The following is a 23,387-nucleotide window of genomic DNA, read 5'->3' as shown; positions in this document are numbered from 1 at the left end:
CACAGTGGGCATGACCTGGGCCTGAGGGCTAGAGGGGATCTAAACCCCCAAACAGGAGCTTCCTCGGGGTGCCCTGAGCTGGCCACGGTCCTTGCTGTGAAGTGTCTCTGTGGCCCTGAGAGGAGCCCAGAGAGGGCTTGTCCCAGCCTGAGCACTGCTGGGTGATACTACTGGAACCTAGGGACAGGAAATTCTGTCTCAGCATAACCAGAACTTTATTGCTGCCACATCGCACCCTGTCAGTCACTCAGCTTGTAGGAACAGGGCCCAGAGGTCTGAGCAGAGCTGGCGCCCAACACACACCTTCAGGGCCAGGCTTGGGAGACAGGACCCAATGCTCCCCTCTCCTAACCCCCAAAAATGGGTCCTAGAATCTTGAACAAAACCCCTGCCATCTCTGGTGTCCAGATGGGTCTGGATTTCAGTCCAACTACAGACTGACTCATCAGAACTAAAAATCACATTTGAGGCCGCCAAAGGCCACCAAGCAGAGATAGAGAAAGACTTGTCCCAGGTTGATGAGTACAGAAACAGAGGAGCAGAAACTTGAACCCAGCTCCAGTGCAGTTCCTGAGGTTCACACAGACTCTCCCAGGGGTCTCTGGGAGCTCCTCTTCCCCTGCCTCGGCATGCTCTCCACCTCCCTCCCTTCTGGCTGGAGCTCTGCCCCTTGCCATCATTCCTGGAGTCGGAGTGGCCTCACGCACAGGCCCCACACTGATGGCCGCACATCTCTGAGGCTGAGAAGCTACAGGAAGTTGCCGACCAACCCATCCAACCACTCAGGCAATACGGCAGACCAAGCACCCACCACCGTGTGCCCAGCACCCAGCCTGAGCAAGATGGGGGAAGATGATGACACAGTCTCTGACCTTGGAACCTACCATTTGATCCCAGAGAGAAAGCTAAGGCCTGGAATATGGCACCACGTGGCAAGAAACCCTGGGGTGCTTGGCCCAAGGAATGCAGCTGGGTGAGCATTACCCGACCCTGAGCCTCAGCAGTAAAGGAGGGAGTAATCAGGAGAGGCTCCAGCTGGGCCTCAGAAGATCTGAACCGACAGAGAAGAGCAGGGGACATTTATTCCATGCCAGCGAGGCAAACCTGCCCAAGGTTGCTGAGAGTTGGGATCGCTAGGTCTGTGGGCACAGGGCACAGAGTCCCACCAAACTGGCATCCCTCCAGGCAGTGGCTTCCTTCCCCCAACCCGGGGCCTCTTTCTTTGCTCCTTCACCCGCCCCATCTCAGGTATGAGGTCATCTCATACCTGAGTTGGCTGGGAAATATTATTGGCATGCCTCAACTTGCAGTGATTCCCCAACCTGACTGATCACCAGGATCTTCATACAGATTCCCGACCTGCTCTGACCCACAGTCTCAGCATAGCCCAGGACAAGCCTGGTCGTAGGGACATTTTATGAGCTCCCAGGAAATTCTGGTGACCAGCCAGGCTGGGAGGCAGGAGGCAGCCTGGGGGAGGAAGGAAAGGTAGGGAGACCCTAAGGAGACTGAAGGGTGAGAGGGGGCTGTTGCAGGGCCCCAGCCCCCAGTGGCAGTCCGAACCACAGGCTTCAGGGCAGGGTAAAGAAAGAGAAGATCCCCGATGGAGCCAGGACAGAGTGGCCTGGGGTCAGGCAAGCAGGAGCTAGATCTGGACTGGACACTCAGATACAAAGAACCAGACAGAGAAGCCCTCGGGGCATACTTATAAACCACCCCAATGCTGTGTGGCCAAGCCACTATGGAGTGCGGGGGGCCTGCAGGGAGGGGGCAGGCTCCCTGGGGATGAACAGGTGTCCCCAGCCCGGGCTCTGGCCCCACTATTGGTCCCAGGCTCTGGGTGAATCTGTGAGTGCCAGATGGCAGGTGGTCCTCTCATTTCACGTGTGTTTCCTGCCCCCTTTCCAAGGGTGGGGACTATCACAGCCCATCATGCTGGTCTGCACCACCCAGGGGCCCTCAGCAGAACCAGATCAAGTTCAGTTAGAGCCTTGTTCTGCGCCTGGTGGCTCCAGTCCCCCTGTTCTCCTCAACCTCCTACCCCCACCCCCACCGCACTGCATAAGGACTGAAGGAGTACTGTCAGCTTCAGCACTGTGCCCACCACCTCTAAACTGGGTCCTGCAGGGTCCCGCCAGGCCAGGGCATGTGTCTCCTCCTTCCCCCCAGGGCCAGTGCAGAAGCGCAGAGTGATGCCATGTCATGGACAGAGGGTTACCGCCGCCTGGTCTCCTTATGGAAAGCACTGCCTGGTCACACTTTCAGGGTGTGGGCATGGCATAGAAAGAGTCACAGGGCCTGGCTACTGCTGGGCCTGGCCTGGGCCTGGAAATCAGGTGTGTGTGTCCATCACATGAGAGCGGGTAAAGCAGTGCCAAGGGCGGTTATAGACCGGTTCCCTGATGGAGGTGAAATATTTTGTGCAGGCTAATGAGTGGATATGGATGAACCGTGGAGTCCCACAGCTGGGTCCCCCAGTCTGGCCACAGGCACACATCCCCAGCAACCTGGGTTGGCTTGGGGTGCCTGGACAAAAAAATTCCAGCCACCAAAATTCCCCTACACCATCCCCAAAGGGACCATAGGTCTCAGCCCCCAGTCACTACACCATCCTGTGGCTCTACCTACCCAGGTGTGGGTTGAGCACTCTTGGAAAGAGTGGGGCTTCCCCTCTCTGGGCCCAGGACCACCCCCTGGGGACTCCCATCCTTAGCAGGCAACCTCTGCCTCTACTGGCCCAGCTCTCCGCACCTGCCTTCTCTCCATCTGGCCTCCTGAGCCACCCACCCACTCACTTTGTGGGCAGGACCTTCTTCCTGGGCAGAAGAGCCAAGTCCCAGCTATCTTTGGCCACGCCCACGCTGTGACCCCTCCTCACTAACGCCATCAGTAGGGGTGGGCCCCCAGAATCCGCAGAGAGAGAAGCCCCCTGCCTAAGAGCCAGGGGCAGAGCAGGAGGTGAGACTCTCATCTCCTCTTCCCAGCACAACCCAGACAAGGGCTGAGTCACTGTTCCTTGGAACCTCAGTGTCCCTATCCACACAATGGGGCACCTCTTCCCAGGCCCTCCCCACTTCCTGGGACTGTCATTCCGACAAATGAGATCACTCTCTCAATGAGCCATCCTCAACCCAGGGCTGGTTCTTCTGGTTGTAGCTGGAAATGCAGTGGGGCCTGGTGGGTACAGTGCCTCCCCCTGCCCTCCATCCTTTACTGCTGCTCAGGCAGGTGGGAGACGCCAGCTGCTGGCCGAGCGGAGTCCACACTCCCAGGCTGCCCTGAGTGACTGCAGCTGCCTCTGAGACACGGGCTCTGGACTCCAGCCAGCAGTCCCTGCCAAAGGCAAGGAACTCACTGTCCTCATCGCGCCGGGATCAGGGCTGGAAGGACCATCAGCTGGGCTCATCTCCCTCCCCAGTTACTGAAGTCTCTGAGGTCCAGAGCAGGCCTGGGACCTGTCCAAAGTCCCACACCCACCTGGACACCTCATAGACCATGCTCTAACCACCACTAGTCCCGAGCCCTGCACCCCGCCAGGTCTCGCGGCTCTGGCCCATATGAGGGTCTGATCCCCACCTTCAGTCTCCGGCACCAGGAGGGCCCTAGTCTGATTCCACAACAGAAGCCTGACCTGTCAGTGAATTGGGGTGGGAGCGCCCTTCCTCTCATTAACCCCTTCCACCCACCCTCATTTCCTGAAGAAAACCGGGAAGGCTCGCCCTGCTCTGTGGCTTCCGTATTTACTCAAAGGAAGACTTCCAGGTATTGGGGCTCCTCCTCAACTGGCCCATTGCCTGACACCAGAGTGAAAAGGGCTGGGGCCCAGAGGGTCCTGGGAGTGGCTAGGGCAGGACTGCTCCTCCCACCTTCCCCTCTCCCAGGCTACCAGGGAGGCGGTGCTTCTCCCTGCCCTACCCTGGCACAGCCCCCTTTCCACCCCATCCTGAACAACGGGCTGACCATTTGAGGAAATATCCCTGAGGTAAGTCCCACCCTTTCTCCCACACCTGCCGAGGCCCACAGCCTTCTCTAGAAGCAGAGTCTGCAACCCATAGTCCTGGAGTGAGGAAATAGAAGTACCCCTGGAAGCCCCCAAATTCCCTTGGGGGGATTCCTGAGACTCACAAAGGAACTTGAGCCCTAACCACCCAGCCTGCCTCCTCACCTTCCCTATGCTCGTGCCTTTTCCAGGAGGATCCTGACTCCCATCCTTGCCCATCCCCTGCCCCCTCTCAGAGCAATTGACTGGATGTGTCATCCTTTAGGACTCCGGCTCCCACCTGACATCTCCTCGGCCATTTATAGATGAGGAAATGAAGTTCAGCAAGGCAAAGCCACACTGCCCAAGGTAATGGACCTCCTTACCGGGCAAGAAGAGGTCACCCGAGACATTCCCAGATATGCTGGCCCCACCCTGGTTCTGGTATTGCCTGGACCACTGTCCCAAGGATCACTGACCCTTAGGAGATACAAATGGTTCCCCAAGCTCTGCCCAGACCTACTCTTTACCACGATCCTAGATGACCCTTAACCTCCAAGTCAACAATAGTCTGTGTCCACAGACTCCTCTCCTGCCCTCATTTCCCCCAGTTCACCCATTGCTCACTAGGGCCCACCTCAGTGGCCATAATCAGGACACATTCCATATCTGAGTCAACAAGCTTTATTGGTCAGGCGGAGGGGTATGGGAAAGGGACCGAAGCCAGGAGCTGAGGCTGCAGGGGAACTCTGAGCGGCTGACCAGGAAGGCAGAGCTCTCAGCGGGTGGTCTGGTGCACCTGCTCCCGGGAGGAGATGACCTTGCCGTCCTGGACTTCTTCTACGATGGTGCGCACCTGGCGGGTGGTCACGGCTGTACGAGACAGACACTTGGAGGTGGGCAGGGGCCAGGAGACCCTGGCTCAGCCCCCAGCCCCCCGGGTGGAACCAGCTGTTTTCTCCGCCGCTGCTTGCTGTCCATGCCTCTACTCGCCTCTCAATACCACATCCAGACCTGTGTCCCTCCTGCTCTTGCCACTCCCTCTTCCATCCCATCCCTGTGCTGTTGCGCCTGTGTGAATCCAGCCGCCCAGATGGGTGGTATGATCCTGACCCACTGTGTCCCTCTGTGAGGTTGGACACTTCCCAATGGAGTCTGTCTCTGGTCTCCCCCATCACCAGACTGGGATCTCCAAGACAAGAACCAGATCCACATCACCCTCATTAGATTAGATACCCAGGGCCAGGATCTTATCTTCCCCATCAGACCAGGGTCTGGAGGACAAGGAACATGTCCCTTTCTCCCATCAGACTAGAGACCCCAGGGACAAGGCTGCCTTTGTGCATCTGTAGGGTCTCAAGAACAAAGACCATGAGACCACATCCCTAATCTCCCCGTCGGAAGAGAGTCTCCAGAGCTAGGACCACATCTTCCACATCAGATTAGGATCTCTAGGTAAGGACCATCTCTCTGTCCTGCCCCCTCATCTGATTCCCCTGAATATCAACCCCCTGGACCCTAACAGGTCCTTTCCCCCACCCCTGCTAAGGATCAACCATCATTTCCTGGAGCTCCTGGGGATCCTCCCCAACAATATGCAGATGGGTTGCCAGCCCCATGTACCCCCACCCTCAGCTACCGAGATCCTTACGTTCTTTGGGCTTGTACTGAGTCAGGCTGGGGGGAAAAAAAACAGAGAGGAGATTAGATTTGGGTCTGAGATTTCCACCCCTACCCCAGGTCCACAGCCCTGGCTCCTGACCCCCAACTCACTGGGCGTCCTCGCCCTCCAGCAGGCGGCGGTAGGTGGCGATCTCCTGCTCCAGTCTTGTCTTCACATCCAGCAGGATCTTGTACTCCTGGTTCTGCTGCTCCATCTCACAGCGCAGTTGGGCCAGCTGCTCCTCCACACTGCCGATCAGCCCCTGGATCTGGGACAGCTGCACGCAGTAGCGGTTCTCTGTCTCAGCCAGGCTACCTTCCAGGGATGCTTTCTGCAGGAAGGCAGGAGGACCAGGGGTCACCAAGGATGCTCAGTGCCCCCTCCAGGGTCCCAGATGTGCCCCAGGCTTAGCAGCTCCCCTACCATGCTGAGCTGGGACTGCAGCTCAATCTCCAAGGCCTGCACAGTGCGCCGGAGTTCGGAAATCTCACTCTTACCGCTCTGTACCAGCTCGCTGTTGGTGGCCACCTCGCGGTTCAGCTCCTCTGTCTGCAGACAGGACACAGGACAGTGCAGCATTAGCTTGGGATCTCTTCTCTGAGTCAGATGACCCCCATGGTCTCCATATGCTCGGCCCAAATGGGCATCCCAGTCTCTCCTCACTCCACATAACTCCCCTGGATGTGATCACCTTCCTGACCTCCCCTGGGCCCCTTCCCAAACTTGACTGTAGGAGCAGTGCCTTCTCACCGGCATCCCACTTCCAGAAATGAGAGAAACCTTTGAAATGATGTGAAGCTTTATCTTTAGTCCCTCCAAGTAGAAGGTCCTAAAATAGGCAACTTGAGGACCAGCCAAGATATCAACCAGTCCCCTGCTGCCAGTTCCTGACCTCGTGAAAAGTTGGAAGCTCTTGGGGTCTTTATTCCTGCGGGGGGCTCTCCTCCCACCCCTAGATCCCAACTCTGGCCAAGCTCCTAGCCTATTGATGCAATGGGTGACCCTGGTCCCCTGGGATCCATGTGGCTCACTGAGGATAGAGCACCCCAAGATGCCAGGTACTAGGCATAAGCCAGGACTCGGTCTTTGCTCCCCACCCCCTGGGAGAGGCCTCTGGCCTGCTGCAGCCTCTACCTTGCTGAAGAACCAGTCCTCGGCGTCCTTGCGGTTCTTCTCTGCCATTTTCTCGTACTGGTCACGCATCTCAGACAGGATGCGGCTCAGGTCCACACCGGGGGCTGCATCCATCTCCACGTTGATCTCACCACCCACCTGGCCTCGCAGGGCATTCATCTCCTGTGGGGGGAGAGGGTTGTGGGTGTGGGCACTCGGCCTGTCCTGATCTCTTACTTCCAAACCTTCCCAGGCAAGCTCTCCAGACCCCTCCCAAGGAGCTCTCCTTCATTCTGCCTATCCTCTACCCTCTGCCCCTCCTGCTGACTCTTGTTCATCTGCTCTGTATGGGCTCTGTCCCTACCATCAGACTGGGGGTTCCCTGAGGACAGATTCTATGTCTCCTCCATTAGACCAAGGGTTCTCCAAAGATAAAATCTAATTTTTAGGCCTGTACCCTTAAAATATCCCCTCTAATTCCCAAATTCCCACATAGGGTCCAGGTTCAAAGGCTTGAGTTGAAGCAAAGAGACCTCCTCACCTATCCCTTGTCCTCATGAGGGAGGCCAGGATGGGCAGAAGAGGCCTCTGCAGACGCTGGGAGGATCCCCAGAAGCAGGTAAGCAAGATGGTACTTGGAGGAGGCTACCTTACATGGGGATCATGGCTCCGCAGACAGGGCAGCCCCATAAGGCAACAGCCCTGGAGCACCTGCTCTGTGCTCTTCCCATGGTCTCAGGCTTGGCAAAGCCCCAGAGTCCTGTGACCCCCTGCAGCCTCTATGACCTGCTGCCCTACCACCTCACCTCCTCATGGTTCTTCCGCAGGTAAGCCAGCTCCTCCTTGAGGTTCTCAATCTGCATCTCCAGGTCAGCTCTGGACAGGGTCAGCTCATCCAGCACCCTGCGCAGGCCGTTGGTGTCAGCCTCCACGCTCACCCGCAGAGCCTGCTCCGTCTCAAACCTGCAAAAGGAACCAGAGACTTAGTCTTGATGCTTGGTGGTGCAGGTCCATGTCCTGGCCAAGGCTCTAAGAGCTTGTGAGGGTTGATAGGGGCAAAGGGGTGGAGTGGAACCAAACTGTAGCCCCAGGGCCATAGGACCATGTAAGGCAAAGCCCCACCACCACTCTTGGCTTCCTGCTTCTCTCTCTTATGCCCCCTGCCTCTCTCTCCTCCTTCTCCCTGCCTAAGCCCAGTGACCTTCAGAATTTACTGCATTTGCCACATCTGTGACTAAGAGGTGGACTCCTCCACCCCCAGCTCCTGACCCTTCCCACAGCAACTGTGGTCCTAGTGTGAGGAGGGATGCCCCAGTTCCCCCCAGCCCACTGGCTAGGGCTCACTTGGTACGGAAGTCATCAGCAGCCAGGCGGGCATTGTCGATCTGCAGCAGGATATTGGCATTGTCCACAGTGGCCGTGAGGATCTGGGGAGAACAGGAGAGTGGTAAGGTCATTGGTGGGGAGGAGCTCAGCCGGGACCAGGGTTATGAGATGGATCTTCTTGCCCGGAGGCCAGGATGTGGCTGCCTTCTCCAGGAAGGCTTCTTTCCTGCCCAGCCTCTCACCTTTACTGGGCAGCAATTATTGGCAGAGGCGGGGCCAGCAGGAGTCTGATAGGCGAAAACTTGCCTCTCCTCCTCCCGGACCCTGCCTCCCCCCACATGGACCCCCTTGCTGGGGTTTGCCCTCAATCAGAACAGGTGGACAGACGGGAGTGCCCAACGAGGGAGACAAGAATGGTCCCTGGGGCAGTAGATGTCCCAGAATCCCAAAAAGTGGAGGAGAGGTAAACAATCCCCTCATTTTACAGTTGGGGAGATGGTGCCTAAGAGGCTCCCTCAGAAGGGGCCCTACAGGACCCCTCACCAAAGAAGAGTTCCAAATCAGAAGTCATGACCCTGGCTAGGCCTCAACCCCAGACTCCAGCAGGCAGCTCTGCCCTTAGAGGTTTGCTGAGTCCTATTCTTGAGGGGGGCAGTGGGAGGGATGGGGAAGCCAGAAAAATCACCAAATAAGGCACACAGAGGAATTTCCGAGGTCCCGCCCCCTCTCTCCACCTCCTCCTCCAGCAGGTGCCATCAGGAACTCACTAGCTGCCTTCACCCCACCATGGCCCAAAATACCCCCCTTGCTTCAAGAAGAGAAGTACCCACGTATCCAGCAGCCCCCGGAGCCCAGACTCTACATGCATCCACGCATCTTATCCAATTACCTGAGGTGGTGGCAGTAAGCCCCACAATGGGGAAACCAAGGCTCAAAGCAGTTCCACGAGGCCTGCTTTTCCCTGGTCCAGCTGCTGCCCCTCAAAGGGGAACATGCCACACAGTGGCTCCAAGGTGGGCTCCCTGAGACCAAGGCTCCCTGAGACCCTGTGACAGCCATCCAGGCTGACTCTGGGCCACAGTCAAGGGGAGGAGATGGAGAAGGAAAAGTCATACGCCCTACAGGCCCTGCCCCACCAGCAGGCCCTACCTTGTTCTTCAGGTCCTCAATAGTCTGGTAGTAGTGGCTGTAGTCGCGGGCAGGCCCCGGGGCCTGCTTCTGGTACCAGTCGCGGATCTTCACCTCCAGCTCGGTATTGGCCTCCTCCAGGGCGCGCACCTTGTCCAGGTAGGAGGCCAGGCGGTCATTGAGGTTCTGCATGGTGGCCTTCTCCCCGCCCGCCAGCAGCCCATCAACACCTCCAAAGCTGCCACCGTAAGCACTGCCAGAGCCGAAGTTGTAGCAGCTAGAATAGCCACTGCCCCCCAGGACACTGCCCAGGCCCCCAGCAGACCCCAGCCTGCAGGAGCCGGCACCCAGGCTGCCAGACAGCCGGCAGGAGGTGCGGGACGAGCCGCCCCCCAGCCCCGAGGAGCCCTTGATGGAGCTGGAGGAGGTGAACTGGCGGATAGTGGTGGTCATGGTGGCAGCAGCGGGCAGCAGGCAGGCACAGAGCGAGAGGGCTGGTGAGGAGGGAGACCCAAGGTGCGTGCTGCTGCCGGGGCTCGCCCGCGTCCTTTATAGGCCGCCAAGTGGGCGTAGCGATTACAACAGGATCGCTCCTCTGTTTCCATTCCCCTGAGCTTTCATCACTGCTGGCCGCCAGCCAGCTCCCAGGTGGCTGTGGGCCCCCTCCCCTCCCACCATCGGGGCTGTGCCTCCCTTCTCCGAACCCTCGTGCTGGGTGTCTGCAGACGCATGTGCGTGTCTCTGGTCTCAAGCCTGTCATCTGTGATTCAGGCAGGCCCTCCAGCTATGCTTTCCCATGACCTAATACGGAGAAGAGGAGAGATAGGACGTCACCGTCACCAGGCCCTCCCAGGCAGCTGCCACCCCAGCTCAGCCCACCTGGCCCCTGTGTCTGGTGGGGAAACTGGTTGGGGAACCAGGTAGCCCCCAGCCTGAGGGTGCTCTCCTCCACCACACATACACACACACACACACACACACACACACACACACAGACTGAGACCCTGTCCCACCTTGGAAACTGGACCTAAATCCACTGGGCTCATCATACAATACAATGACCCTCAATTTACCACCCCATTTTACAGATAAGGAAACTGAGGCTCAGAGAGGGACAGTGCCCCACTGCCCCACCTAACTGCAGAACTGGGCTGGCAGGGTTCCTGCATCTTTTGTCCCCATTATTCCACAGCACCCACACTCCTCCCAGGGCCCCAGCACACTGCTCCCACTCTCTGCAGAACCCTGATACCAAGGAAGTACTCCAGGAGCTGTGATTCCACCTGGCCGGTTTTCTGACACTGACCCCCATCCCTGGAAACCCTGGTGACCCAGGCTCCTCTCTAATCTCCCCCCACCATCCTCCTGTAGGGAAGTATCCTGGACCAGGGTGGGCAAAGAAGAGCTTGGCTATAGATGGGACATGACAGCCTGGCAGGAGAGCATCCTGGTAAAAGGGGACTGGAAAAAACGGGGAGGGCCATGTCGCCCACCACCCGTCTTAGTCCTCCTATGCCAGAAGAGGCCTCAGGGTGAGGTGAGGGGCATATACTCAAGTCTGAGCCCGCTGGAAATGTAGAGGACACTGTCTAAGGGTCTTCCTGGGAACCCCCAGCCAGCATTCCCCCCCATCCCCCATCTCCCGCAGAGGCCCACACCAGGTCCCTGATGAGGCCCTTCAAGACTGGCCCTGTGCCACCCACAGCCCCACCCTTCCCTGCCCACCTGGGTCCCAGGGTCCCGACAGGCCTGCTGGATAGAATGTGCTCATGTCTTAGAATGCGGATGGCTTCCACTTCCCAGACAGGCCCAGACAGCCCCAGCCAGCAGCTGAGAGAGATTCCCCAACAGCCCAGGAGCTGCCAAGCCACCAAAGCAAACAGGACGCCCCCCACGCTCACATGCACAGGAGCAACCCCGCCCCACACACATCCTGACCGGGACGAGCTGGTTTCCGGGGCTGGCAGCTGTGCCACTGCCACCCCCTCTCATCCATCAACACCTTGGACCACACCTTTGGAAAACCCCCTGTTCAGCCCCTCTCACTCTGATCTTAAACCCAGACCTACCCCAGGCTGAGGCAGGGAGTTCCCTGTAACAGGTGTGGCTCCCCTGAAAGTCTATGGGGCCCTCCTAGGGACCAATCCATGGGGACCCACAGGGACCCACAGGCTGATTCTTGGAAACTGTCCCAGCTTGATGGGCTCTCCCAACCCTCTGCCCTCGATCTGCTGCCTTCTCTTTTGCCTTCCCAGGAGTCCCAGGCCTGGATGATGTGGGCAGAATGGACCGGCAGCTGACAAGTGGCACCCAAACACTTAACAAGCTGTCCTCCTCCCCAATCCCTCAGCACACACTGCCCTAAGCCAATGATCAGACCAAATTACACAAGGCATTGAACTTCAGGCAAAGCTTTAATAGCAGTTACTAGGGCAATTCCAGGAGGCCCCCTCAGTGAGGGGCTGCAGGAACCAGTTACAGAAAGGCAACAGCTCTTGGGTGGTGGCCCAGATGGGCACTCAGGGTGCGGCAGTAGCATGCTGGGAGCCCAAGGCGATGGCTGCCCCATGACCCTCAAGGCCAGGCTGTCACAGGTCAGAAGGGGCTTCAGTGGGTGGAGCGGTGGACCTGCTCGCGGGAGGAGACCACCTTGCCGTCCTGAACTTCTTCCATGATGGTGCGCACCTGGCGGGTGGTCACTGTGGCTGTGGGAGGACGAGGGGGGCCACAGAGAACCTCAGGCTGGAGCCCCTCCCCTAGTCCCCCCACCACAGAAGGGTCTTCAGTCTCTCCCCATTCCCTCTGGGCCAGATGGGGCAGGCTCTTACCTTCCCGGGTGGGCTGTGAAATCAGGGAAGAGGAGTACTGGGTGGCCAGACTGCAGGGAGGGAAAGGGGGACCCGTCAGTTCAGGGGTGCTGGCACGGAGCCTGGCCCCCTGGGGGAGGAGCAGCTAGGGAGGCCTGGGACCATGGGAGAGAGGTCCCCAGCAAACCAGAGAGAACTCACAGCTGAGAATACATGGAAAAGATTAGCAACCACAAGGGTCAAATGTCAAGGCCCAGTAGGCAGGACTAAGGAAAGGGGACACCCCAAAAGAGGGCCCAGAGGTACTTTGTGGCTAACCATGGATTTACAAGGAGAAGCTGAGTAAGTGGTTTTTCCATATCCCAAAGGGCCCAACAGATAGACTCTATTAAAGCAGGAAGGACTGTGGTTAGACTATACATGGACCTCACTATCGTCAGGGAGCAAAAAGCTGGGGTGGGTGACTTAGCATGGAGACTCCAGGACATTCTCAGCCACTTTACCCTAGAGCCCTGATCTACCTGCCCAGCTCCACCCACCTTGCTCTTTATCCCGGATAATGGCATCACCAACCACACAGTCATCAAAACCAGAAACCCAGGGTCATCGTTCTCCACTACTTCATGTGCTCACTCAACATGTATTGCATGCTGCCAGCGAGCCACGCTTGCTCCCACGCTCAGACAGCTAGCCCTGCTGTTTTTAACTATAACACATCTTCTTCACACACCACCTTCCTTTCCCTGCCTTCCACCCCTGCCTTACAGTAGGGCTGCTCTGGCCTGACTTCCCCCTCCAGCCTCCTGACAGGTCTCCCTGACCCCACTGGAGCCCCTCTGATGCAGCCAGAGTGAATGTTCTAAGACATCTTGATGATAGAAACTCTCCTCTGTGCAAAATCCCTCCGTGGCTCCCCACTTTCCACACAATCTAGTCTAGATGCTTTAATTTGGCCTTCAGTGTTCCTCAGCAGTGGGACCAGCCAGTGTTCTCAGTTCCACCTCCTGCAAACCTCTACACCTCCTGTCCTCCTACACCTCCTACACCATTTGTGCTGTCCCCTCAGTACAAATGTCCCTGTCTGGATGCAGTGGCTCCAGCGGAACCAAGCATGTGCCCCAGTGCCCCCACTCACTGGGCATCCTCGCCCTCCAGCAGGCGGCGGTAGGTGGCAATCTCCTGCTCCAGCCGCGTCTTCACATCCAGCAGGACCTGGTACTCTTGGTTCTGGCGCTCCATGTCACAGCGGAGCTCACCCAGCTGCTGCTCGATGCTGCTAATGAGCCCCTGCAACTGGGCCAGCTGGGCCCCATAGCGGGCCTCGGTCTCCGCCAGGCTGCCCTCCAGCGAGGCTTTCTGTGGGCCAGAGTAGAGGTGGCTGGGTGAGACCAAGCTGGGGCCCTTCTCCAGGGCAAGGACCCAGAAGGAGGACTCACCGGTGTGGGGTCATGGGTACTGCTGGTGCCATGGGGCAGGGTGGGGCCCGTGTCACTGAGTGTGAATGACAGGCTGGGGGTGGGTGGGAATTCGAGTTTTCCAAGTGGAAGTCTGCTAGGCTGAGCCCACCCTGGGGTGACAGGTACAGGCCGGGGTTGGGGGTTGGGTCAAGGCCCTACCATGCTGAGCTGAGACTGCAGCTCAATCTCCAGATTCTGCACAGAGCGGCGGAGCTCCGTGATCTCCGTCCTGCTGCTCTGCAGAGCCTCGGTGTTGGTGGCCACCTCCCGGTTCAGCTCCTCCGTCTGAAAAGCAGGGTGGGCCACAGGGGCTTGAGAAGGCTTGCAGAGGTGCGGCAGAGGACAGGGTCTGCCCCTGAGCCCTGACCTGCTGGATCCAATTCCCACCCCACTCCACCCCCTGCCTCTCCCTGGCCTTTGTGGGGCTACAGACTCAGTGCACACAGACACCCTCTCTGTCCACCCTAGAACTTAGCAGATGCACCTTGCTTTGCATCCCATACTCCTACCGAGCACGGCTCAAAGACAGGTTCAATTCTCTTTGTGCCTGTCACCATCCTGGGCGCTGTAGCTACTCAGTGTGAATCTACTACAGGCATGAATTATTCATCCAAACACACACACACCTACAAATGTGCTGGGAGAAGCCCTACACAGGGATGACGAGATCTGGATCTGTTCCCCCAGCTGCAGTATGGCTTGTGTGAGCCTGAGGCCTCCCTGAGCCTCACATCATGCATCAGACATGAGCAGTAGGTCCAACTGGTTTCCAAAGGTCCTTCCAGCTGGGACTGCCTGTAGATCTACAAGTTTTCCAGCCCATACCCAACACCCAGCACATGCATGCACACATGTGCACACTTGCTCACCCACGGCCACCCACCTTGCTAAAGAACCAGTCCTCGGCATCCTTGCGGTTCTTCTCTGCCATCTTCTCATACTGGTCGCGCATCTCATTCAGGATGCGGCTCAGGTCCACACCAGGGGCGGCGTCCATCTCCACGCTGACATCCCCACCCACCTGGCCTCGCAGGGCATTCATTTCCTAGGTAAGAGGAGAGCAGGAGCTCACCAAGGCCATTGGGGGAGAGACCCCAGGGCCTGCCTTCTCAGCCTCAGGGAGACAGGCACAGATGGCAGACAGACACAAACAGCTCAATGGCTCCTCCCCTTGAAGATGGAGGCAGATGTGATCTTGTCTCAAACACACAGGGTTGTGAATATGGACCATCTCCCTCAACGTGTCCTCGGGGATGGACTTTGCCCAGTTCCAATGTATGCGAGGCAAAGAGAGATGGCAACTCCGCAACATGTCAGGGGATGAGCCAGGACAGCCTTGCTCACCACCCTGACTGCCTGCTTTATCCCCCACCACCAACCACACAGTATGGGCACAGGGGAAGCAGCCCCATGTTGGTATCAGCGAGGAGCCAAACCTCATTAGGAAATGTTAATCTGCTGGGGGGATGCAATCCCTATGACCAGCCTCAAAGCCAAGTGGAGATATCTTCTGGGTTCCTGCTACTCTAAGATTAGGTTCCCCTAATCTCAGGCCAGCCCAAAGGTCAGCTGAGAAGGAAGCTGCTGTCCCCCTATAGGGCCTGGGATCCCCATCCTTGGGTTGAGTCTTAGGGTCCCCAGGGCCCCAAGACCCTCTGAAAAAGGGAGGTGGGAGAGGGGGCAAAGTGGTGGCCTGGGTGTGGATATGGGTCAGGTAGACCTGTGTGGCTTTGGATAAATCTCTGAACCTCTCTGAGCTTGTTTCTTCACCAGTAAAGGGAGGACAGAGCTCCCTACCCCCAGCGCCACTGGATCAGCTGAGATAATTGCCATGAATCACTTGTAATGTGCTGAGCAGATTTTGGTTGTTGTTATGACTATCACTATTACAATTAATTAGAGTAATTAGCATGCATGTTCTTAGGCTGATTTGCTCATTAGATAGTTAACTGCCACCACTCAAGAGGCTGTGCCTCAAGGGACAAGGGAAATATCTCTGAGGGGAGAGAGCCCTCCAGGCTTCATGCAGGCCCCTCCAAGGGTCTCTCAGGATCAGAACCAGGAACGCACCAGAGATGGGAACTGGATTGAGAGTATGGCCCTGGCCCAAGAAGATTTGAGGATCCCAGCCTTGCTCCTTGTAGGAGTTTCTCCTGCATTCCCCAGGGTCAGCCTCACCTCCTCATGGTTCTTCCGCAGGTAAGCCAGCTCCTCCTTGAGGCTCTCGATCTGCATCTCCAGATCAGCTCTGGCCAAGGTCAGCTCGTCCAGCACCCGGCGCAGGCCATTGGTGTCAGCCTCCACGCTCATGCGCAGGTTCAGCTCTGTCTCATACCTGGAAAGGGTGGAGGCATGAGCCAAGGAGTACCCCAGGACACCCCCTTGTACACACAGAGAGCTCTGATGTGCACAGACCCACCACCAGGCCCCAGGGGCAGACCTGGAGGCCCAGACTCACTTGGTGCGGAAGTCATCAGCTGCCAGGCGGGCGTTGTCGATTTGTAGCACCAGGCTAGCGTTGTCAATGGTGGCCGCCAGGATCTGGGGGGCATAGTGGGCTAGATAAACAAGCACTATGGGAAAGCCCTGCAATGCCCTCCTTGCAGCCCTTTGGAGAGTAGACCAGACAGAGGAGGTGAGGGTCCTTCCTTGCAGTCTCCCCCTCTGAGCACCCTGCTGGAGGGCTCCCAGAATGATGGGGGCACAAAGCCTAGCCACAGGTAATCATAAGGCCAGGAGATAGACCCACACATATTCACCCCTCTACTGGCCAAGCTGCATGGACTTCACACTCTCCTCCCCAACTAAATTGACCTCAAGGCTCAGTTGCCACCTCCTCCAGGAAGCGCTCCTTGACTCTGGATCCCTCCTTCCAGTCACACCTCCTCCCTGCCCATCTCTTTCACAACACTTCTCACAACTGTGACTTTTCCATGAGTTATTTGGTTATTTCCTCCAATGGACTCTGAGCTCCAGGAGGTCAAGGTCATTCTCTTCAGAATCCCTAGCCTTGAGCAAAGTACTTGGCCCACAGTCAGCCCCCAGGAAACATTAGTTTAATTAAGCAATTAAGTTATTCATTTATTTATTTATAAGATTATGACCAGCCCCACCTCAAGCCTTTAACAAAGTTTCCTCCCCCCCCCCCCCCCCCCCCCCCCCCCCCCCCCCCCCCGCAGGATCATCTCAGAGGTTTAAATGAGAACAGGGAATGGGCTCTGGAGGGAGCAGAGGGTTGGGTATTATTACTACTACTGTCATTGTTTTTGTGAGAAATGCCTAGAGAGGGTCTACTCAAGTGCCATGTGGGTGGGAGGACACGAAGGCCCCCAAATGCCACCCAGAGGCAGGAGAGAGGAGGACTCCGTGGAGGTGGCAGACGAGCTAGGAAACCTCTGGATGTTTTTAAGGCTCCAGGCAGACACACAGAACCATATAAGAGGAGACAGCCCCAGCAGGGAAAAGCAGCCGCAATAGCCTCATTCTGGGCCTCTGAGCCCCCTTGAGGGCCCTGTGAAGTGACCCTGGGTCAGGCCCTATTTCTAGAGCAAGCCCAAGGGCCAGTTTGTTACCCATCCCTGGCCTCGGTGGCCTACAGACCGGCCTCCCAGTCACTTCCCTGCTCAGGAGGCTGATTGGGCCTAGCAAGGGGCCCTTGTGCAAACCCCCGAGGGATGCAATGACTCAGAAGGGCAGAGGCCTGATGTGGTGCACTGGGGGTTGGTGGTGAGGAGCTGGCTGACCCCAAAGCTTGGAACGTTGACTCACCAGGGCTCCCCTGGGTTCCCCACTGCCCAGACCAAGCCCATTATCTGATCTGGCACTCCCACTAGCTGGGCTTCCAGGGGGCAATTGCAGGAATTCCCTTCCTGGCTGAGGTCCCGGGCAGGAACGGGCAAAGCCCCTCACAGGGCAGCACCAGACCTGGTTTTCCACCAGAAGACAGCAGGCCCCAGCGTGGCCTCCCCTAAACAGCTCCACATTTCTTTGAGGTCTCACATACCTCTGGGGGCTACAGCCCCCCGAGGACCCTCCAAGGGCAAGGCCTGTGTAGAAGACCCAGATGCCTCATGCACAGAAGCCCAAGGCCATGTTCTCAGAGGTCATGAGCATGTGGGCATGTGTTGTGTTCTCCTTCGGACTTAGAGTAATTCCTGCCCTTGGGAGCTTCCAGTCTGAGTAGGAATACATAGCTCCTTCCCTCTGGGACCCTCAGAGTCACCATCACGGAGAGACTGAGGATGACCCACAGTGAAACCAGCTGTGAGAATATGCCAGACTCCGTGAAACCAGCGCAGTGAACAGGGCATTGACTGAACCACAGAATGTTGAAGGGACCTCAAGATCTGGGGATAGAAAGCAAGTGCCACCCATTCAGGAGGGCTCCCTGGAGGAGGTGGGACAGGCAGAGAGCCACAACCAGAGACGAATGGAATAGTGAGAAGGAGACGGCCGGCTTCATCTCCCAGCAGCCACACCAAACTCCCCCACCTCTGTGCCTGAGCCCACAGTGTTCTCTGTACCAGGAATGCCGTCTGCTGCCTTCAAAGCTCTGAAGCCTTCCCCACCCACTCCTCCATCACTCACCCACAAATACTTCCCCCCCCACAAAGGGAGAACTCCAGTCTCCCTGCATGGGATGCCCTCCAGGTTTGGCACCTTGGCACAGGGCTGGGTTCCTGAGCGAGTAAGAGTGAATGAATGAATGAAGACCCAGGGCAGAGAAGAAATGTACCAAAAGGTCCAAAGTTGAGAGGGCACTAAGTAAGGACAGAGGGCAGAGGGCAGGGAACTGCCTGGCCCACACACCTTGTTCCGCAGCTCCTCGATGGTCTTGAAAAAGTGGCTGTAGTCGCGGGCGGGCCCGGGCCCCTGCTTCTTGTACCAGTCATGGATCTTCACCTCCAGGTCGGCGTTGGCCTCCTCCAGGGCGCGCACCTTGTCCAGGTAGGAGGCCAGGCGGTCGTTGAGGTTCTGCATGGTCTCCTTCTCGCTGCCCCCTAGCAGGGCGTCCGAGGAGCTGAAGCCGGAGCCGAAGCCCACGCCGAAGCCCGCTCCAAAGCCGGAGCCGAAGCCAGAGCCGAAGCCCCCACCCAGGCTGCAGGTGTAGCCGCCACCGTAGCCACCCCCCAAGCCCGCCGAGAAGCGGGACGAGGTGACCGACATGGTGCCACAGCTGCCGACTCCCAGGAGGCTGGGGGCCCTGCAGGCGCCCCCTACACGAACTGAGGACATCCGAGAGAAGCCCCCTCCGGGCCCGCACAGGCCCTTGACGGAGCCGGAGGTTGAGAACTGGCGGATGCTGGTGGTGGTAGCAGCCATGGTGTCCACGAGTCGGGAGCAGGGTCTGGTCTGGACAGAGACCCCGGGCAGCCCTTTATAGCCAGGCTAAAGGGAGGCTGGGCCCCCGGCCCTTGAAGTCAGAGCCAAAACCCAGCCATGTAATTTGCTTCGGTACCAGCCGCCCAGGGCCCGGGGCTCAGGCTGGACATGCTGAGTGCATCCCCGGGGACCCCTCCCCTGCCTGATCTGGGCCGGGGCAGGTGGCCTCTTAGCAGCCCATTGTCTGTTCAGAAACAAAGGTGGTGTTGGAGCCACAGCCCCAGGGTAGGGTGAACCTCCATCCTCAGCCACAATTAAGCAGCTGAGCTCATTCTTGGGGGCAGTCCGGAGAACCCAGCCCTGGGAGCCAGACGGGGCCTGGAACAAGGCTCCACAGGCCTGGAGCCCCGAGGCTGGTCTGGCCCCCCAACCAGCATTCCTGGGCCCCAGGGAGAGAGGGTAGAGAGATTCAGGGTGACACCCTCTCCCAGGTACAACATGGCCCTGCGAGGGCCCCCCAGGCTGAGGGGGATCTTCCAGCTGAAGAGTCCACAGCTGTGGGAGGGGACACAGCTCCTGGCCTGGGGGATCGGGATCTAAGCGGAACAGACATTTCTTCTGGCCCGAGGGAGCTTTGGATGCAAATTGCCAGGAAGTCAATTTACAAGTCTCACCTTCCTCATTTGTAAAATGGGGTAATTCCTGTCTCCCATGGTCTTTGATGGAATCTAGAGAGGCGGTGCCATCAGGGAAATTGAGGTCAGAGGTCTGAAACCAGAGGGAAAAAATGAAGCAGAGAGTTAGGGTGACCACTTCTGTTCATGCCCCCAGAGCAAAGGAAAGCCACTCCTGAGGGCCCCCCTGGAGGAGGAGAAGCAGGGTGCCTCCCCTAGCTAGTGTGCTGCGCCCCAGGGAAGGGCCGCCCCAGTGAGGAAGCTGCATCCCACATCCTGGCAGCTGGCACCCGCCCGCCGCCCAACAAGAGATTACAGCCTAATCTCCTCGGCGCTAACGATTTAGGTGCTGCCAGGACACTGGCGTCTGCACCGGGCCTGTCTGAATGGGGAGCTCCCAGGGGCGCCCAGGGCCTGAGGGACAGGCAGGTGAGGGCGAACCTGGAGCCCATGCGGGTGGCCTGGGCTCTCAGCCCACACACGGGGACAGGGTGGGAATCAGGGTTTCCTCGTAAGCCAGGTTGCTGTGCTGAGGCTAGACTTCCAGAAGGACGTCTTGCTTAGAAAGTGGGGGGGCCTCTCAGGTGAAGATGTCTCCTCTCTGGGGAAGTGGGAACAGCTCAAGCTATCTGGGAGAAAGGGGACGAACCCCAACCTAACCCTACTCTGGCCCTGCCTGTGAATTCTGGGGGCTCCCAGTGTGGCTAGGGTGGGAGGATTGAGAGGGGGCTCGAAGCCAAGGTACAGGAGCCAGGTCAGACCAGCAGGGTTCTCACATGAGGATAGACATCAGGGAGGAATTCCTGGCCATCCAGGACCTCGGGAAGACCCAGGGTCACCTGAGTGGGCCAGAGACAGGCCCTGTACCAGCCCATCGCCCTCTCACAGGAGGACACGCAAAGCAGACCCTTCCCTTCCCCACGGGAACCACACTCCCAGGGATCCCCGTCTTCCAGGAGCCGACTGACCTGTCCCCTCCAGGCAGGCCTCCCTAGGCTGAGCGTCTGCCTTCCACACAGAACCTGGAGCACAGCCAGGGGCTCTGCATGCCTCTCCCTGGAGCCCACAGCTCAGCCCTCACCCTACCTCCAAAGCTCCCAGATCTTAGGCTCAAGCCCCAGTGTCAGGGGGCAGAGAGTTCATGAACCTCCCTTCTTCCCTGCCAAATCACCAAGGCCCCACCTACCATCACCACCACCTGGGCCCCTCAAGCTCCCTCACCCCTGACATCAGACTGCATGCCAGAGTCTGGGCTTGTCTCCCCACACTGGTGACTCCCAGGCCTTTTGTCTCGCTCTTTGGAGAGAGATCCACCATCTACGGATCCCCCAAGGGCATCCCAACCCAGGAAGGCCTCACAGGCTGAGTGAAAGGGCAGAGTTAGACCCCAGGGAAGCCTCCCTGACACTTTGCAGGACCTGACTATCCCTGGCCAAGGAGACCTACACAGCTCAGGGACAGCCCTCGCCACACCTTCCCAGCAGTGCTGAGAGGAAACTGAGGCACACAACACTTGAGTGGCAGGCGGGCAGGCAGGCAGGGCCAGGTGGGGTGGCCCGGCATTAGCAACAGAGCCAGGCCCGGAGCCAGGGCCCCAGCAGCTCCCACTCTCCCTGCGAGAGGGGAGGAAGGTCGGACAGGAGCCAGCCAGAGGGCTGCACAGAGGTCCTCTCGGCCATGACGCCTCCTGCCCAGGCTTGCCTTCCACCCCCGGCAGGGAGAGGCCCCTGGCAGCCAAGCACCAGGCCCACAGCCCCCGCAGTCATCAGCAGCTTGGCCCACATGGAGGATGAGAAGAAAAGGAGGAAGAGCTCCAGCCCCAGAGGTTGCTGGGAGTCAAGCACAGTGCGGGAGGGGACCAGACGAGGAAGTCAGGGAGTGGCTGGGATCACCCCCAGGGTCCCCAGGGCCGTCAGGCCAGCCTGAGGCTTGCCTAAGCCCACAGGCCCTGGGTCTCATCTCCAGAGGTTGCTGAGAAGCCAGTGTGCTCACCGGTGGAGTAGACACAGGCCTTGCCTCCGATCTGAGCAGGACCAGGGGGTGGGGAGAGCGTCCCTGGAACCACCCCTGTGATATCACCCCTGTGATATTGATGGAAGGCTCAGAGTGTGGAGTAACTGGGGGCCCCAGTACACAGTTGATGTCTAATAAATGCATGTTAAGGAGCCCCTGGCTGTCTCAGTTGGAAGAGCCTGCAACTCTGATCTCAGGGCCATGAGTTCAAGTCTCATATTGGGTGTAGAGATTACTTAAATAAACAAATAAACTTTTAAAAAAAAATAGATGCCGGGGCTGCCCGGGTGGCTCAGCGATTTAGGGCCGCCTGAGGCCCAAGGTGTGATCCTGGAGACCCAGGATCGAGTCCCATGTTGGGCTCCCTGCATGGAGCCTGCTCCTCCCTCTGCCTGTGTCTCTGCCTCTCTCTGTCTCTCTGTGTGTGTCCCTGATGAATAAATAAATAAAATCTTAAAAAAAAAATAGATGCCTATTAATACTGACCAAGGTCATGCCACATCATCCCAGCTGACCTTGGCTCTACGGCTCACCCCCCAGGCATTAACTGTCACCCCCTAGGACAGTGCCCACCCCCCACCCCACCCAGAACCCGGGGCACAGCCTGGACGAGGCAGGAGCTCTAAAGTGCTTGCTGGACCATGACTGGGGTGGAGACGGGCCCAGAGAGGAAACACATGGCTATCTCCCACTCTCCACCGAGGGAAAGGGTCCATATCAGGTAAGGTGGAGGAAGTGAGAGGCCCAGGAGTCCGGGCGGGGGGGGGGGGGGGGGGGGGGGGGCTCCCCACTGGGACCTTGGCTGAACTGAGGAAGAAAGGGCCCTAAATCCTTCAGGGGTCCCAAAGAGCTTGATGCTACCCGCAGACACCTGCTACTAGGTACCTATCTGCTCCTTTCCACATACCACAGACCCTGAGCCCTTCTCACCCCTCCTGTGTGGGAACCTTGCCTGGGATGGGAGCAGCAGGGCCATGAAGGAGCCCACGGGTCCCCTGCCTGGCCAGCATGCCCTCAGAAGGGCCTCCATGCCCAGCCACACCTGCCCTCAGGTGGAAGCCTCCTCTTCCTCTACCATTTCCTCAGCCTCTGTCCTGAGGCCCAAGGCCCACCCCACCCAGATCCACCCACTGAGGACTTTTGTGGAGCTCCAAAGAGAGCCTCTCCCCTCCACCCCAGGGGCTGTGGGAGTATGGAACATTCTTGGGACTCCTGATTCTCCTCCCAGTTAGGGGAGTTGGAGGCAGGGGTCCCCCAGTGTCCCTTTACACATCAGGGGCCTCTGAGTACGCTCTCCTCAGGGACAACAGACTCAGCCACCTCCCTCTGACTGGTTTCCAGGAACCATCAGCCTGGGGGGGGACCCAACGCATAGGGTACGTACAGCGCCCAGAACACCGCACCGTTCCAGGAGAGCCACATCAGCTGTCCGGGGCCCCTCCCCCAAAAGGACCCAGAGCCCTTAGGGGTCCAGACAGGACCCAGGTAGGAAGACAGGGCAAGGGAGGAGGGCAGGGAACCAGCGGGAATGGGTGGAGAGGAAGTCTGGGCCTGAGGGAGGCATGTGTGGGAACTCTTGCTGCTTCCCACAGCCTAGAAGGCTCCAGCCTGACAGGACCGACTTCTCTCCTCTGCCCTTCTCACCCTCCTCCTTCCCGTTCCTCCCTCCCTGTCCCTCTCTCCTCTTCTCCCTCCCTCTTTCTAACCCCACCTTCCCTGGCCTGAGGGCAGCAGCCTCTTGGGTTCCCCTTTCAGGCCTGGGGCTCACACCCTCTCCCCATTTTATCTTACAAACTGGCTGAGGTGGCCCTAGAATCTGAGGGAAGAGAAGTCAGATCCTGAAGGGACCTGTCCAGGCTCCTTCCCTGCCTTCCCAGACCCTCAGGCCCTGCCCCACCTGCCCAC

The 23,387-nt window shown here is 58.3% G+C and overlaps 2 protein-coding genes across 3 annotated transcripts; both read right to left on the bottom strand.

Moving 5' to 3' along the window:
- Positions 1-4,647: 4,647 nt before the first annotated feature.
- Positions 4,648-9,765, bottom strand: LOC112655243 (keratin, type I cytoskeletal 17). Its single transcript, XM_025440248.3, has 8 exons — positions 9,231-9,765; positions 8,100-8,182; positions 7,562-7,718; positions 6,777-6,938; positions 6,066-6,191; positions 5,753-5,973; positions 5,631-5,656; positions 4,648-4,852 (listed from the first exon to the last, which is right to left on the bottom strand). The coding sequence occupies exons 1-8, from the start codon at positions 9,660-9,662 to the stop codon at positions 4,758-4,760; spliced, it is 1,302 nt and encodes a 433-aa protein (XP_025296033.1). The 5' UTR covers positions 9,663-9,765; the 3' UTR covers positions 4,648-4,757.
- Positions 9,766-11,604: 1,839 nt separating this feature from the next.
- LOC112655453 (keratin, type I cytoskeletal 42) lies at positions 11,605-23,058 on the bottom strand. 2 transcript variants are annotated; one of them, XM_025440566.3, is made up of 10 exons: positions 22,867-23,058; positions 19,470-19,563; positions 18,283-18,825; positions 15,932-16,014; positions 15,652-15,808; positions 14,357-14,518; positions 13,633-13,758; positions 13,152-13,372; positions 12,038-12,087; positions 11,605-11,914 (listed from the first exon to the last, which is right to left on the bottom strand). In XM_025440566.3, the coding sequence occupies exons 2-10, from the start codon at positions 19,506-19,508 to the stop codon at positions 11,817-11,819; spliced, it is 1,479 nt and encodes a 492-aa protein (XP_025296351.1). In that variant the 5' UTR covers positions 19,509-19,563; positions 22,867-23,058; the 3' UTR covers positions 11,605-11,816. The 2 variants fall into 2 exon arrangements, with proteins under 2 accessions (XP_025296351.1, XP_035577266.1); XM_035721373.2 differs by having other exon boundaries at positions 18,283-18,473; positions 22,867-23,024.
- Between the last annotated feature and the right edge of the window lie 329 nt (positions 23,059-23,387).

The sequence above is a fragment of the Canis lupus genome, chromosome 9, assembly GCF_003254725.2.
Source record: "Canis lupus dingo isolate Sandy chromosome 9, ASM325472v2, whole genome shotgun sequence".
Classification (NCBI taxonomy): Eukaryota; Metazoa; Chordata; class Mammalia; order Carnivora; family Canidae; genus Canis; species Canis lupus.
This window is presented reverse-complemented; position numbering and strand designations above follow the sequence as displayed.

Coding starts and splice junctions, on each gene's coding strand:
- LOC112655243 (XM_025440248.3), bottom strand. CDS start 9,662: ATGACCACCACTATCCGCCAGTTCACCTCCTCCAGCTCCATCAAGGGC. Junction 6,192..6,776: donor AGGACTGGTTCTTCAGCAAG/GTAGAGGCTGCA, acceptor TCCTGTCTGCAG/ACAGAGGAGCTGAACCGCGA. Junction 5,974..6,065: donor TGCAGTCCCAGCTCAGCATG/GTAGGGGAGCTG, acceptor GCCTTCCTGCAG/AAAGCATCCCTGGAAGGTAG.
- LOC112655453 (XM_025440566.3), bottom strand. CDS start 19,508: ATGGGAGACAGGAATTACCCCATTTTACAAATGAGGAAG. Junction 13,373..13,632: donor TGCAGTCTCAGCTCAGCATG/GTAGGGCCTTGA, acceptor TCTGGCCCACAG/AAAGCCTCGCTGGAGGGCAG. Junction 11,915..12,037: donor TTCACAGCCCACCCGGGAAG/GTAAGAGCCTGC, acceptor GTCCTCCCACAG/CCACAGTGACCACCCGCCAG.